General features: G+C 36.7%; 1 protein-coding gene across 2 annotated transcripts; it reads left to right on the top strand.

The window, feature by feature from the left end:
- The first annotated feature begins 1,714 nt into the window (after positions 1-1,714).
- On the top strand, positions 1,715-13,094 carry memo1 (mediator of cell motility 1). Of its 2 annotated transcripts, XM_053479995.1 has the most exons (10): positions 2,184-3,062; positions 4,467-4,482; positions 4,790-4,871; positions 7,515-7,583; positions 7,664-7,776; positions 8,570-8,681; positions 10,192-10,334; positions 12,114-12,190; positions 12,304-12,408; positions 12,531-13,094. In XM_053479995.1, exons 1-10 carry the CDS (start codon positions 3,042-3,044, stop codon positions 12,660-12,662), a joined length of 870 nt encoding a protein of 289 aa, XP_053335970.1. In that variant the 5' UTR covers positions 2,184-3,041; the 3' UTR covers positions 12,663-13,094. The 2 variants fall into 2 exon arrangements, with proteins under 2 accessions (XP_053335969.1, XP_053335970.1); XM_053479994.1 differs by lacking the exons at positions 2,184-3,062; positions 4,467-4,482 and adding an exon at positions 1,715-2,146.
- Positions 13,095-15,455: the final 2,361 nt, after the last annotated feature.

The following is a 15,455-nucleotide window of genomic DNA, read 5'->3' on the forward strand; positions in this document are numbered from 1 at the left end:
CATGTACCATTTGGGCAGTGCCATCAAATGTAACAGTAGACAAAAGCATAGCATTATTCAAAATATCTTTGTATGCCAAAGGATTAAGATGCCCTTCATTTGGAATAAGGGGCCTGATTGAAATTCAACATATTATGTATGTCCATAAGAAAACCACTTGTTAGTAAGACAAAAAAAAAATGCTTCAATTTGGCAGAGAGGATAAAGATTGGACTTTGGAACAGTGGTTAAAGGTCATGTGGGTTTGCTTCAGTTTGGGAGGCATAGGGTCAGCAATATTATAAAACTATCAAATGAAGTCAGCTGGCAACCTGAATGTACTGAGAAGACAATGCTGGGATGGGTCTGGAAGTATGAGGAATCATTTTCACACATAATTATCTTCCCCATTGTGTGCTATAACCAAACCTGAAAAAAGCAGCTGAAAAAACCCTAGAGATTTTTTGAGCAGGCAATGTGTATTATATTATAGGCAGCATGGAGGTGGAATGTGTGGGCTTGTGCTCTGCAATAGGAGTGTGTACCCCACCTTTTGCTGTAAGTTCCCAACACAAAATTAGTATTATAGACGATGGATATCATATTATGTTATGTTATACTATTTAAACTTCTCCTGCGTGCAGTTCCTGACGGTCTTGTGCTACAATTACCTGTGAATGGGCTGTGCGGTCAACTCGCTGCCACTCCTTATGCTATTTCGGCAGTTATATTATTACCTCACAGTGTGATGTAAAAGGTGATGATAAAGCTGTCTACTGTTACATTTGATGACACTGCCTGATGCTGATGTTACACGGTGAGGGATGCCCGCTACACCGGCTACTCAGTATTTCTGTCTTACATAGATTATTATTATATTATTATGTCATAATATAGGATAGTAAAGCATAGGATGGTATAGGATTTTTTTAACATCAGCCTGGAAATTATTTAATCACTGAAACACACACAAACTAAATTTAATGACTGTAAACGTCATTAAATGTCACTATTTGCATGAGACAATGATTAACCATCCAATGTTCATTTAATAATTGGTTTCGTAGTTTATTAATGTTATAGTACAGAACCAAGTTCTATAGCCTTTATGTACGCTGCAATGTTTTGAGTAAACAAACACGTGGATCAATTAAGCAAATGCGTTCAGCAAAATGACGTTATGTCATCACATGCTTTTTCATATTTCTATGCTTAAAACAAATCACTGCTAGATGGAGAGAGAGAGATAAAGTGAGTGTGGGATCATTAGCACCAGGAAGGTAGCAGCGTGGAAGATTTAACACGTTAATATCAGATCTATGAAGAAGAGAGTAGAATTAACTTCTTTTTTATAATAATTTTTTTACAATGTTAATAACAGAATTTTCATAAGATTTACATGCAAAACAAACAAGCTTCACGGGATAATGTTTTGAGTACAATAATATGGCCACCCTGAAATGAAAAATCTTCGGAAAAATTACGTCATGTCGGCTCCCACGCCATGAAAGCGGACACATGCGCAGAACAGTTTTGAAGCACATTACGATAGTATGCTAAACGGAGCTAGATTGCGTTAGTATGCTTCAACAGAACTCCCGCCCTCCGGGGTCTCCTGAACGTCCTGATTGGGTGTTCAAAAATACTTGGGCTGCGACTCCTACCTTCGTTGACGAATCAGAAGTCAGAATATCGTTAAGCCTATGGACCAATGAGAGTCGCTGTGTTTTTGACAGAACCTCGGAAGAGTGTTGGCAAACCAACCCACCCGGATACCGCACTAACTTGCCTGCGAGTGGATGAACTACTCAGTGCTTTGTTCTATAAAGCCATCGGTTCTGACAAGTTTTTTTAAATAATACTTTCCGGTTTTCTTTTCCGCGCATAGGTTCAAAGTATTATTTATATATACACACACATATATATATATATACATATATATATATAATTTTTCTTACCACCTCAGCGTTTGTGTCTAAACTAATAATTCTGCTGCTAGCTAGCGGTTTGGCTATTGTTCCCTAAGTCTTATTGAATTTCATACACACTGACCAATCAGATATATTTTTTATATATCTGACCAAGATAGGCGGCTCGGGTACCAAGATGTCGAACCGAATGGTGTGCAGAGAAGCGAGCCACGCCGGCAGCTGGTACACCGCCTCAGGTAGAACCAGGGGGAAAGGGGGCCCTAATAGTGTCTAACAGGAGTTAGCTAGCTAAATGGAGCTAGCTGGCGTTAAACGGGTGGGGGCTGTGTGATCAGCTGTGAATTGTTAAATACCTCTCTGTACACAACCAGGCCTTGTCTTTCACTCGACTGCTCGTCGTTAGTATTTGGTTGGGAAAGTATGATTAATACTAACTTTTAGGGCCTGGTGCCAGCCGACCAGGTCACACGGAGTGATTAGTTTAACGAATATTTACTATAGTAACAGCTTTATGTTGCTCAGTGACTTTAGAGACAAAGGCGCTGGTTAGCAGTAAGCTAACACTGTTAACGGTACGAGTAGTAATGTCAGTAATGCGTTTTCATGGTTAAAAAAACCCAAAAGCAAACAAATACAACATTTATGGCTTTGACGTCTTATTAAAATAATTTTCCTGTCAGCACCGAACGTAGAAAATGGTTAGCTATCTGTTTTCAGCTAACTAGACTAGCCATTGTACGAAAGAAAACATCCGAGCTTGATTTCTCGATTATTAACTAAGCTAAGTATGTCTAGACAATACACTCTCCAGATGTATAGGTTTACATGTTTTAACCGTATTTTAGTTTTTATGTTTTATTTCCCAGCTATATTAACTCGGAAAAGATATCGCTCGTCTAAGCCCATAACTCCGAGCTTTTGGCTAGCCGTGCTGTTTTCAAGTTGCCATCTTATTACTCAGCAGATTTTTAAGCTGCCATACAGTGTGTCAGATTGCCTGCACTGGCAAATCATAATTTATCATCATCATCACACCCGCCAGGCCTTCCTCCACCAAGCCAAACCTGGGGCCCTTCTGACGTCACTGTAGCTGCTCTGTTCAGTGTTGTCAGCTGTTCGGAGACGTAAAACATGTTTTTGCGTCTTTATGAGGTCTGTGCACTGTGTAAATAGTATGGATGAGAATCACCAGTCATCTCCCAATATGATATTGTCATGATAACTAGGTGGCGATTTGATTAAAATAGCAATTCTAGTATCAAGATTTTATAAATATCCTTATTCAATATTACGTTTAGTTACATTTTATACCTTTAAATGTGATGATTAATTAAATTTAGCCTGTTGTATCTCTCTTATTTTGTTTAGGGCAACAGGGCATATAATTTACTCCTACCACATGAGATAAAAATGTGAAAAGTGCACTACCTGTAGGATTATAAAGAAACAGCGTTTTCCAGCCTCAAACACCTTCAAAGTCTCAAAACTCAACCCGACAGTGAGTTCGCGGGTTGAGTGGCTGTGAACATGCAAACGCGTGTGGCTTTTAACATGGGCACTCAGGACTTCCATCACGCTGTTTTCGAGTGATTTGCGCTTGTGGTGTTTTGACACTGACATAAACGTGTGTAATGATTGGGTTTAAGACTAATTAAATTACAGAGTTTGGGGGAAAAAAAGTCAGATTGGAGGCTTTTAACACACGCAATTTGAGATAATGTAATGGCATAAAAATGTATGAAATGTCGATATTTGGTGACAATTCAGCCAATGCACTTCACCATGATATTTCATGGCTGTATTGCACGTACTGACTGAGATTTGTTAAAATGTCAGGACTAATAGTGCTGGTAACTGAATTATATCTAAAAGTTTGACTTTTAACATGTATTTTGAATAATAATCCAAGAAATTGAAAATAGATGAATACGTTATCAAAATACAAGTTATTAGTGATGTAGGGAAAAATTGATTGTTACGAATCATGATTTTTTTTGTGGCGATTCATTTATTGCTGTATTGACTTCAAATTATTATTATTATTTTATAAATGTGCGGTTCTATTTGAGGTAGCAAAATGTTAGGCACCACAGTATTTTAAGAGCAAATTATTTGCTAAATTTGTTTAGAATTGTAACAAAAAATATATTTGTTTATTATATCGGGATGTTTATAAAAGCGTCTTACCAATCTTACCAACATAATCGCACGAACGAAATTAAAACCCAGCTAGACTAATAAGAGAAATCTTGGTAACAGTGAGGCTTATAATTGAATCAGCACCTAGGCATTGTGATAATATTGTATTGAGTAGTCCCTGGTGATTCCCTTCTCTCCTAGTTATACTTAAGTGATTATGCGTTTTGTGTAGTGTTATAGCATTGTAATTGCTCCAAAATAAGATGTTGGATAAGTAGTACCTTTTCCTGAAAAAAAAAATGCACTTAATGAAGGAAAATTAAAAACCAGCTAGATCCGTAGTAAAATCTTAGTAACATCTTGGCTTATGAATGCTGCACAAATGAGTATAATTTTGTCATTTTGAGATGTCTTCAGGTTTTCTTGGAACTTGGTAAGTAATCAAGAACATAAGAAGCTATAGGTTTTACAGTAGTTGTTTGATAAATATAACTGCATATACTAGTATTTACCCAACTTCCAAGTAGTTAGTAAATATTTTAATCATTAATTATTGACAGCTAAGGGATTGTCTAGTAGGTAGGTTTACAAGCTTTAACACATGGTATTGATGATTTAAATAAGAGGTATATTGCCTTGTGTCTGTATGCAACCTCTTGTTAGACCTATTGTTAGTCAGACCATTTTCGTTTACTACTGAATAGTAATCTGATTTTTTTTCTCTCTTTCTCCTACTTTAGGATCCCAGCTGAATGCACAGCTGGAGGGCTGGTTATCTCAAGCTCAATCTATATTAGGACCTGCTAGAGCCATTATAGCACCGTATGTCACCGTATAATTTTATAAAAGTAGCATTTAAAGTAATTTGTACAGTGTTAATTTCTGATTTGTCCTGCATTCATTTTGCTAACATGAACTTCATTTATTTTATTTTTTTATGATGTTGACCTTTTTATAGTTTTGCACCGATCATGGTAACCCATTAAATAGTAAATGCACTTGTAAAAAGCGCTAAAATCTTTACTGATGAACCTTGACACCTTGCTGTACCTAGAATTTGCAAGAATCATTTTCTGCACAGGATGGTCTTATCAACTTTAGGCTGTCACACACTATCAGAGTCATACCCAAACCACAAAGTTGCACCTTGAACTGAACTAAACATTGAAAATCCTGCTGAACAGTGTTGAACACCATTGGATTTATCAGAATTAAAATGCATATTTTTCCAATTGTGTCCAATGTAGGGCAGCACGGTGGGGTAGTGGTTAGCACTGTCGTCTTGCACCTCCAGGGTCCGGGTTTGATTCCCGGCCAGGCTCGATTCCCGTCTCTGTGTGCATGGAGTTTGCATGTTCTCCCTGTGTTTGGTGGGTTTCCTCCAGTTTCTCCCCACAGTCCAAAGACATGTAGGTTAAGTTAATTGATGTTCTCAAATTGCCCATAGTGTGTAAATGGATGTGTGAGTGTCTGTATGTGTGTGTGTGCCCTGCGATGGATTGGCCTCTGTCCAGGGTTTACCCCGCCTTGTGCCTCTGTATACATTTTGTTATAAAGCAAAAAATGTTAGGTCTTTGTAGACAGTGGTAAAAGAGAAAATATTTTTTTCATACACTCCATTATGGTCCATTGAGATAAATTGAGTGTGATTTATTTTCTACATTCTAAAATAATCCTAGATTTTTTCCAACTATGGAACAACACATACAGCGTTAAATTATTAAATAACAGCAAGAATAGTCAGTTATTATTTTAAGCTATAAAGGTCAGCCTTTATGGAATAGTTCTTGCAAGAACAGTATTGTTAAAACACAACAAGCACCGTGATAAAACTGGCTCTCATGAAGACCTTCCCAGGAAAGCAAGACCAAAACTTACCTCGGCTGCAGAGAAGATTATTTAGGGTCACCAGCCTCCGAAATCACCAATTAACAACCAGCACCCAGATTGGAGATTATTGCATATTTTTGTGCCCTCAGCAGTGTTTTACAGTGTAGAAAGAAATAAAAATCAGGAAAGACAATCAAGATAGGAGATGTGTCCCAACTTTTGACTGGTAGTGTTCATCTTTGGTCCCTGGTGTCCTGTCAAAGCACTTTTGCTTATGAATCTGTTCTGTGCAGTCTACATTTTGTTTCTAAGGAATATTGTAGAAATCTTATTTCATTAAAACTGTTCTATTTTTAAAAGCCTAACGTTTACATGAGTGTAGAACAGACCCCTTTTCTGTTGCTATTTTATTTAGTTTTTGAAAGTGTGCTAACGAGCAAGGACTCAATAAACACATGCCTGGAGCTTAGTTAAAATTCCTCCTGTCTTCTTCGCTCAGACACTGTAGACAGTACTGTACAGTATGAACCAGATTAACCTTCTTAACCCAGATATACCCTTGGCAGATATGTTAATTGCTATACAGTACTGTATATTTAAAGTGTCCTGGATTTGAATTTAGTCAGGACGGGTACACTACAGTATCCTACTGTATATGACATTGCTAAGCATATATTATACTGTAAGACATCTATGGAGGAAAGAAAAACTCCATAGATGTAATAACCTGGTCATTTAGTACACTCAAGTCATCAGTTGACTTAATTTTGCTCCCTAGCAAATTAAAGGCCTTTTTTCTGATTAGTGTCACTAACAATCGTTTTTTTCTGGCTACACAGCTGTTTAGTCGCAAACTTGTAAGTTCTCATCACATTGCTTGTGCATGAAAATGTCCTTGCGTTCACTATTAAACATAGCTGTGGTTTTTACTGTGGTTACTTTTTATTATGTGAAAGGTGAAAACCTGTATAGGCATGTCCACGTCTTTACTGTTGTATTTAGACGTCACATGTTCTGTAGACATTCTACAGTCAACTTTAGCATAAAAAAATCTATAGAAAAAACTTCCTCATATTGTTTACCTTACATTTCTTATTTTATTATAAATTTATGCAGATAGTGGGACAACACAATTCAAATTGTAATATATAACTAGGTTGTTCCCTGGTTCTGTTCACTGGAACAGAATCTTATATACACTCTCACACACATCTGATTTTGATCATGTAGCTCTTTAGTTGTGGGAAAAAAAGAGATTTTTTTATTAAAATAAAATGTATATATTTTAGTGAATGTGTGTGGAAAGAATTTTCCAGATATTAAGTGTTTGTCTGTTTGTTTTCTTTTCCCTTTTTTTTTACATGCAGAACCAAAAAACTTCCAGCTCCATATTCTTTTTTTTTTTTTTTTTTTTTTTTAAGATGCCTGGCGTCTAGCCTTTCTTATGCATGTAAAACTGGCTTGGAGTCAGGGAGGGGTGGGGTGGGTGCTATAGGGTTTATAATGGGGTTGTAAAATCTATATTGAAACATTACATGTTTACCCTGTTATATCCCTGTTTAAAATTAATAAAAATATTGTTGAGAATTTTCCAGAGACTACAGTGTTAACCCCCACTACCTATTTCTTTTGCAGACATGCTGGTTATACCTATTGTGGCGCCTGTGCTGCACATGCCTACAAGCAAGTGGACCCTTCTATCACGTGAGTTTAAATGACGAAGTTTCTAAAATTAAGCTGAAGTTCTTCATGTTAGAATAATTGACCGCATTCTTGTTTGGTAGCCGGAGGGTATTTATTCTTGGACCTTCCCACCATGTGCCCTTGTCTCGATGTGCGCTATCCCCTGCTGAGGTCTACAGAACACCACTGTATGACCTGAGGATCGACCAGAAGGGTAAAGCATGGATAGCAGTTAATTCAACTCTTTATGCATAAAGCTTATTTCCTTTTGGTTCATGAGTGTCTTAACCTTTTAGCTACACAACCTCCAAGCAAGCAGGATAGCCACTGTCTCTAAATCATTTCTGTATAGTCTTAACACGGTTACCCTTCAAGTTTTTTCCCTCCCTTCCCCTTATTTTATTTTAGTCTTGGCCGATTTGCCCCCTCTGGTTAGGTCTCTCCTATCATTTAATATCTGCCTAGCACGGAGGGCAAAAGATATCACATGTTCTCCATGGCTTGTACAGCCAGCTACCCTCAACTTTTTAAACTGCTATTCATGCACCATTAGGAGGTCGTATAACGCCACATGAGGAAATTGATATCCGCCTACTTCTACATACATGAGCTCACAGACAATCATGCTCGTCTGATGTTGCTGTGATCGGGGAGAGTACGACACCCCTCCTTGCCTTAATTTAAGCATGCCCAGTTCTGTGCTCTTGGACATTTGGTCACAGATAGGTGTTTAGAGAAGCATTAGGATTTGTGGTTAAGGAGTTAGTTTCCACAAAGATTTAAGTGTCCTTATTCAGCACTCCTGCTGTGACAACCCTCTGAATACTGTGTTGATTCTAATTATTCTCTAACTAGGTAACTTAGCATGTATTTATACCTGCATACCTTCATAGTATTCTATAACAATATATAGCCTTGCTAAGTTCAATAGGTGTATCAAAAAAAAAACTGTATTTTAGCTTCCCCTGCACCACACATTAGTAATGAATTTGTATTTTGTCTTTTAGTGTATGCCGATCTGTGGAAAACAGGCATGTTTGAAAGGATGACTTTGCAAACAGATGAGGATGAGCACAGCATTGAGATGCACCTGCCTTACACCGCCAAAGCAATGGAAAGGTAGTGATTGTATGGCTTGTAATCATGTACCCACTGTATCTGCACACAAAACAAAAATACAGAAACATCATGTTCACTAAGGCAGTATTAACATTTTGATAAATACTTAATAGAAACACGCCATTACTGTACCTGAACCTTATAAAGTTTCATTCAATTTTATTTGTATAGCGCTTTTAACAATTGTCAATGTTGCAAAGCAGCTTTACACAAGTAAAAGAAATTGTGGAAGTTGGTATAAAATGTAAATGTGTATAAATTAAAATTATCAGATTGTCCTTAATGAGCAAGCCAAGGGTGACGGTGGCAAGGAAAAACTCTATAGGAAGGCAATAGGAAGAAACCCTGAGAGGAACCAGACTCAACAGGGAACCCATCCTGATTTGGGTGGTTTTTTAGATATTTAATAACTGCTAATTTAAAGGATTTTGGAACATACCCACCTTTAGGGATTCCATTATTGCTGCTACTATCTACTTGAGAAACTGTGTTTGTATGGGATCATTAAATCATTAGATATAAAGGTTGTGGATTTGCAGAAGAGATGTAAATGTTAAACTGTCCTGACTTTAGCTTCACGCACACAGCGCCTATGTGCACAATCAGAAACACTTATCTGTCAGGATTTATTTTTCCTTTTTTTGAAGGTAAAGTGCAGGTTAATTTGTTTTATTTTTACTTTATATTTTTTATTAATTATTTTTATGTATTAATTTTTTTGGGATGTGGAACAAATAATTTGAGTTTCCATTATTTCTTATGGGGAAATTCAATTTGGTGTATGAGTGTTTTGAAATACGAGCCCTCTTCCGGAACAAAGTATGTTCATAATCCAAGGTTCCACTGTAAATATGATTATACACTCACTGTCCACTTTAATAGAAACATTTACAGGTTAAACTTAGGAAAAAAGACTGGACAGTTCATTATTGGAAAATCAAACTTCAACTGTCTGCTTTTGGTGAGTGTCTTGTTCTTGTTTTGGCTGACAGGACTGGAGTCTGAGGTGATCTTCTGCCCATCCACTACTTGGTTCCATGTTTTGTTAAAGCCGAGATCTCAGCTGATTTCCGCTCAACTCGGTTAAAAAATGAATATTTGAGTCTCTATAATTTCTGGCAGGTTGACTCAATCTCTTATTAACAGGTTCTTTTCACTCACAAAATTGTCACTCAGTAGTATAAACAGTGAAGACAATTGTGTTTAAAAATCCCAATGAATCAGCAGTTTGAAATACGTAAACCGGCCCATCTCGTACCGATAACCATACCAAATAAAGAACACAGAATTTAAACTTTTTCCCCCACATTTAATGTTAGCTTTGCCTGAAGTGCTTGACCTGTATCTTCATTAGTTTATGCATCATGCTTGACCACATTGTCTAAAATGATAAGAGCAGAACTGATCTGGGTTGCAGGTGTTTCTATTAGAGTTGACAGTGGGTGTATATTTCATATAGATTAGGGATGTACTAATTAAAAGTATTGGTTGTTTTCTTTCTAAATCACAGCTGCAAAGATGAGTTCAGCATTGTTCCAGTGCTGGTTGGAGCTCTGAGTGAATCTAAAGAGCAGGAGTATGGAAAGCTGCTCAGCAAATACCTTGCTGATCCTGCCAACCTTTTTATTATTTCATCAGATTTTTGCCACTGGGGTGGGTTCTTCTCTCTTTCTCTCATGCTTTCTTTCCCACATACGCAAACCTTTCAAGTTTAGAGAAACTTCACACATAATGCAGGCAAAGGAACTGTTGCTTTCATTAGACCGTGAAACAAATTAATGATGATCAGTAAATACTTATCTATGTGCATTATGGCAGTGACATACTAGTGTCTAAAAGCCACATTCCTAAAATCTACATGTGAATTTGGATTAACTGTGTTTTACTCTATTAACTGCAGTCAAAAAGGTAGCTCATAGTCTATGCTCAGACATTTCCTGAATTTCTTTTTTTTGGTTAATGTGGACAACTAAATAAGCAATGTTTTTGGAAATGATGCACAAATGAGAGCAAATTGAAATGATTTGGACAGAGCCGGGGGCTGAGGAAAAAATGCAAATGTTTATTTTGCATACAAAATTATGCACAAACCAATTAAACTAATTTAAAAAGATCTACACAATGTGTGTATATGGGAAAGGTGGGGGGCATAATTCGGGGTGTCACATTAACAAAATAGTTTACATGTCACATAAAATAATTTAAGTTGAAAAACTAAATGTGTATTATGCTCACCAAACAATACACTAACAAAATGATCTGGTTTTCATCACACAGGTCAGCACAAGTCTATAGTTTACCTTTCTGGTTGCTCTGTATGTACCATCTGATGTGTGTAAATAAAAAGCGATGCAAACACAACCTGGAGACCTCGTTCGCTGTGGTCTCATGGGTATTGGTTGTAATCTGAAATAATCTATCAAGAATTTCTTGAAATTTAAAAGCCACTTTGACATTAGCTAAAATATTATCTATTTATCATATAGTACCTCTAAGACAGTGTGGCCATAGAAGTTAATGGGACACAATTTCTGCAATACTTTTGTTTGTGTAAAGGTGTGCATTATTTTTTGTGTAACAGCATTGCAATAACACCTGCAGTAACATGAGCGGGATATAATGTCTATAATTAACAGCTACTACAAAGGGACATGTACAGTGGAGGCTTCACTTAATTTAAAACTTAATAAATTAAGAAAAGCCACCATGTTTAAACCTTATGATTTATGATGTGATATTTAATTTGTTAGGTAGGGTGTGGTGTCTTAGGTGGCTAAGGCTCTAGGTTGTTTGAGGTTCAAACCCAGCGTCTTTGGGTTGCCACACCCCACACTAACCAGCCACTGCATGCATGGCGGTCCCAGAGAAAATGGGAGGGTTGCGTCAGGAAGGGCATCCCGGCATAAAACCTGTGCCAAGTTGTAGCAGCTGAAAGACTAACGACCGACGACGACAACAGCATTAATTTATTATCTGACATTTAGTTGACATTTATTTCACATTCAAAAAAGGAGTCTCTGTTGTGTAAGCACTTTGTAAAAGTAACTGAGATTTTTGTTTATCAGCAGAATCTCAGGGTTTTTTAATTTCTTATTAAAAATGACCGATTACACAGCAAGACTGGAGTGGGAGTGAGACTGGTGAGGGCATGAATGTTTATTGCTCTAATACAAGTAAAAACAGGAGCTCACTTGCCTCTTGAAAGTTTAAAAAAAAAATGCTATGTTTCCTCAAATCACTGTGGTACAAGTGAAATAAAACACTCAACTGTGCTGTTTTGCAAAAATAATGCACAAAAAATATAAATTGAATGCTTATTACTACATTTGCCTTTTGAGGTAACAAGAGAAAACCTACAGTATAATAAGTTTATACAATTTGAACATATTTAACATTGTCAGAATTTCTCAACCATGTTTACCATCTTTTCAGGTCAACGGTTCCGTTACACATACTACGATGAAAATCAGGGTGAAATCTATAGATCCATTGAACATCTGGACAAGATGGTAAACCTGCTTCTTTTGTTTTGGAGTTTACACTAGAAATGTCCCAGATTTATTACCCATTATACCCATTATATATTTTGCCTGTTGCTGTAGTAACACTTTATTCCCTTTAGGGTATGGGCATTATAGAACAGCTGGACCCTGTCTCCTTCAGTAACTACTTGAGAAAATATCACAATACTATTTGTGGTCGACACCCTATTGGAGTTCTACTAAATGCAAGTTACTTATTCTCTTTAAAACATAAGTCTTGAACGATATATGAAGCTTTTCTTTAGCTTTTCTTTAACCGATCTTTATACGAAAATAATAAAATATAACTCTCTTTTGTTTTCTCTAGGCTGTGGCAGAACTGAAAAAGAGTGGTCTAGACATGAACTTTTCTTTCCTAAATTATGCTCAGTCGAGCCAGTGCCGAAACTGGTCTGACAGCTCAGTGAGTTATGCTGCTGGAGCTCTTGTAGTTCATTGAGGTGAATTCACCCAGGAGTAACTTCCCTGGCTTTTTTTTTTTTTTTTGAAAACCCAAGGAACTTCCCCAACAACTTAAACAACCTCTCCTCAACCTCTCCACCTTTTTCCAGTTTTCTCATTTCCTTTTCCAGTGAAAGACTTTAGATTTGCTGAGATATAAAGCATTAAATACTAATTAAATATATTCAACTACTGCAATCCCCTCCCTTTTTTTATTTCTTACACAATTTAGTTAATGCTTTAGTTTAAAGTACAATTGCAGCTTGTGCTGCTGTGGATGGTTTTCTCCTCTTTTTTTTTTTTTGCAAGCTTTCCAGCAGTGGATTTTGTAGCGTGATGGAATCTGCAAGGACTTTACCTGTCAAGTTCTTAAGTATCTGTAAGAACATATGGTTCCGTTAAAACTGAAATAAAGTAAATGATATATGCATATTGACATTGCCCTCATTGCAGATCCCCCTCAATGTAACCTAATAAAAAAAAACACGTATAATGATGGAGTAATTAAATAATAGAAAAGTAAAGTGAGACACCTTTTTATAGGTGTGAGAATTGTAGTGATAATGCTGCACCCATTGTTCATATACTTTCAGTTATTCGTAAAGGGCTACACAATATCAAGTTCCCTGTCCCATTTGATAAAAATGTAAAAAAAAAATGTTTTACCTCAGTCGATTAAAAAGGCTGCTCATAATTTAACTTAGTTCCATTTTCTTCTTTAAAAAAAATATATATATATATTTTATTATTAACAGTTTTCTTAACATATTCAGAAATATCTCGTACATATTTTGTGCAACAGTTCTACAAAAGTATCATTTAATTAGCTGACTTTAGGGAAATAATATGGTCTAAGCATTATTTACTATTATATAAGATAATTTAAGGCTCCCTTTCGCCACAAAATGGTAGTAAATAAAAACTATTTGTTGTAGGATGTTGCCAATTTTGTCTTTGAGGGGAAATGCTTGTACACTGCCAAGCCAAAAAACAAAAAAGCTGTATTGCCATAAAAAGGAAACAAGAAGATTTTCTAAATGAATGGATCTGGTTTATGAATTGCCTAATGCATTATTTTAAAACCTGAAACTACAGTGGCATTAGTTATCTTCGTGAAACAAACGTAGTCAGAAAAGAATGACTGTGTTTGGAGATTAATTTATTCTTGGCGAAGTTGCTTCATAAAAAGACAGTAGAAACAGTAGAAATAACAGCTGTTTAATAGGTTAATAAAAAAAAACAAAATGTGACAAAAACTCAGTAATGGGGCCCAAACAGTTATCCATAAAAAAAACTTTCTAGTGAGCCTAATCAGAAATGAATGGCTTCGGTTTCCTTACAATTTGAAAATAAAATTGGACTTTGTAGCAGTGGAAAACAGTTGTGTGTTTTGTTTGGCCCAGATTGACTCTATTCCAGAACGATGAGCGCATCAGGGTAGGAGGGGACACGCATGAAGTGATGCACCCAAAATGAAATGCGTTCTGGAAGTTTTTATTTATTTATTTTTATTTTATTTTTTTAAATGTGCCACTTGACTTCATATTGATAGCTGGCTCTGGGTGGCTGACTGGGCAGTTCGAGCCCCAATCCCAACAACCTTTAACTGAGGGCCTCCAAAAAAAACCTTTTACCGCTGTCTACTTCAAGGTGCACTGTATCACGAAGAAAGAATTTCACTGTGCAGTAATGTACTGTATACATGATAAATAAAGGCTTGATGTAACCTAAAAAAAATAGTCTTTCCTTTTCCAGGTTCGCAGTACAACACTTTCTTCGATTCCTGCCTCATCCTGAACAAGTGTATTATAGAGCAAAGTGGGTTTTTATAGTAGAGCAGTGCTCAGGATATGTTGAACAATTCCATCTGAAAGGTTTACTAATGGTGGCAGCCATAGGTGAAAGTTAAACTTATCTCCTAATCATTTTATATGTCACAAGACAATAAAAATGGTGTTTCCATTGTGGAAATATGAGCTGCAGAAGAAAATTATTCTTAAATACTAAGAGCACAGAACTATTGAGCCTTTAAACAGGGGGGAGGAAAGAAAATATGTAAGAGAAAAAACAAACTGGGAGATGGACATCGACAGCAACAACACCCCCCAGCCTGAACCACTGATAGAAGGCAGAATGGATCAATGCTTTCATGTTGTTTGCGCCAAATTCTGACCCTACCATCCAAATGTTGCAGCAGAAATCGAAACTCATCAGACCAGGCCGTGGTGCTCTCTGTTGTGGGTACGCTTGTTGCACTTTTCATTTTAAATAACAAAATTGGGCACGCCAAAAGAAAAGACCTGAAAGACAGTCATAATACACTGCAGCCTAGTCTGAGAAATGGCACTGTCTGACTTTAATCAGCTGCCTAAACCCACATAAAAAGGTGTGGTCTTTTACCACATTTTGTTACATAACTACAAATGTAAAAATGTGTTACTGGGATTTTCTTCGGTGAAGCCCCCAGAGGTTTGTTAGAAAACATTAATAAACAAACAGCATCATGAAACCCAACAAACACGCCAGAGGTCAGGGATAAAGTTGGGGTGAAGTTTAAAGCAGAGTTAGGTTATAAATATTTTTCCAAGCTTTTAAACATATTTCAAGGAGCACTGTTCAATCCATCATCTGAGAATGAAAAGAGTATGGCACGACTGCAAACCCTGTTTGTGGCAAGCCATGTGGAGAACACAGCAAACGTGGGAGAAGGTGCTTTGGTCAAATGAAACCAAAATTAGACTTTTTAGCCTAAATGCAATTAATACTGTACTTCACCCTGAACACATCATCC

Source organism: Clarias gariepinus, chromosome 20 (genome assembly GCF_024256425.1).
Source record: "Clarias gariepinus isolate MV-2021 ecotype Netherlands chromosome 20, CGAR_prim_01v2, whole genome shotgun sequence".
Taxonomy (NCBI): Eukaryota; Metazoa; Chordata; class Actinopteri; order Siluriformes; family Clariidae; genus Clarias; species Clarias gariepinus.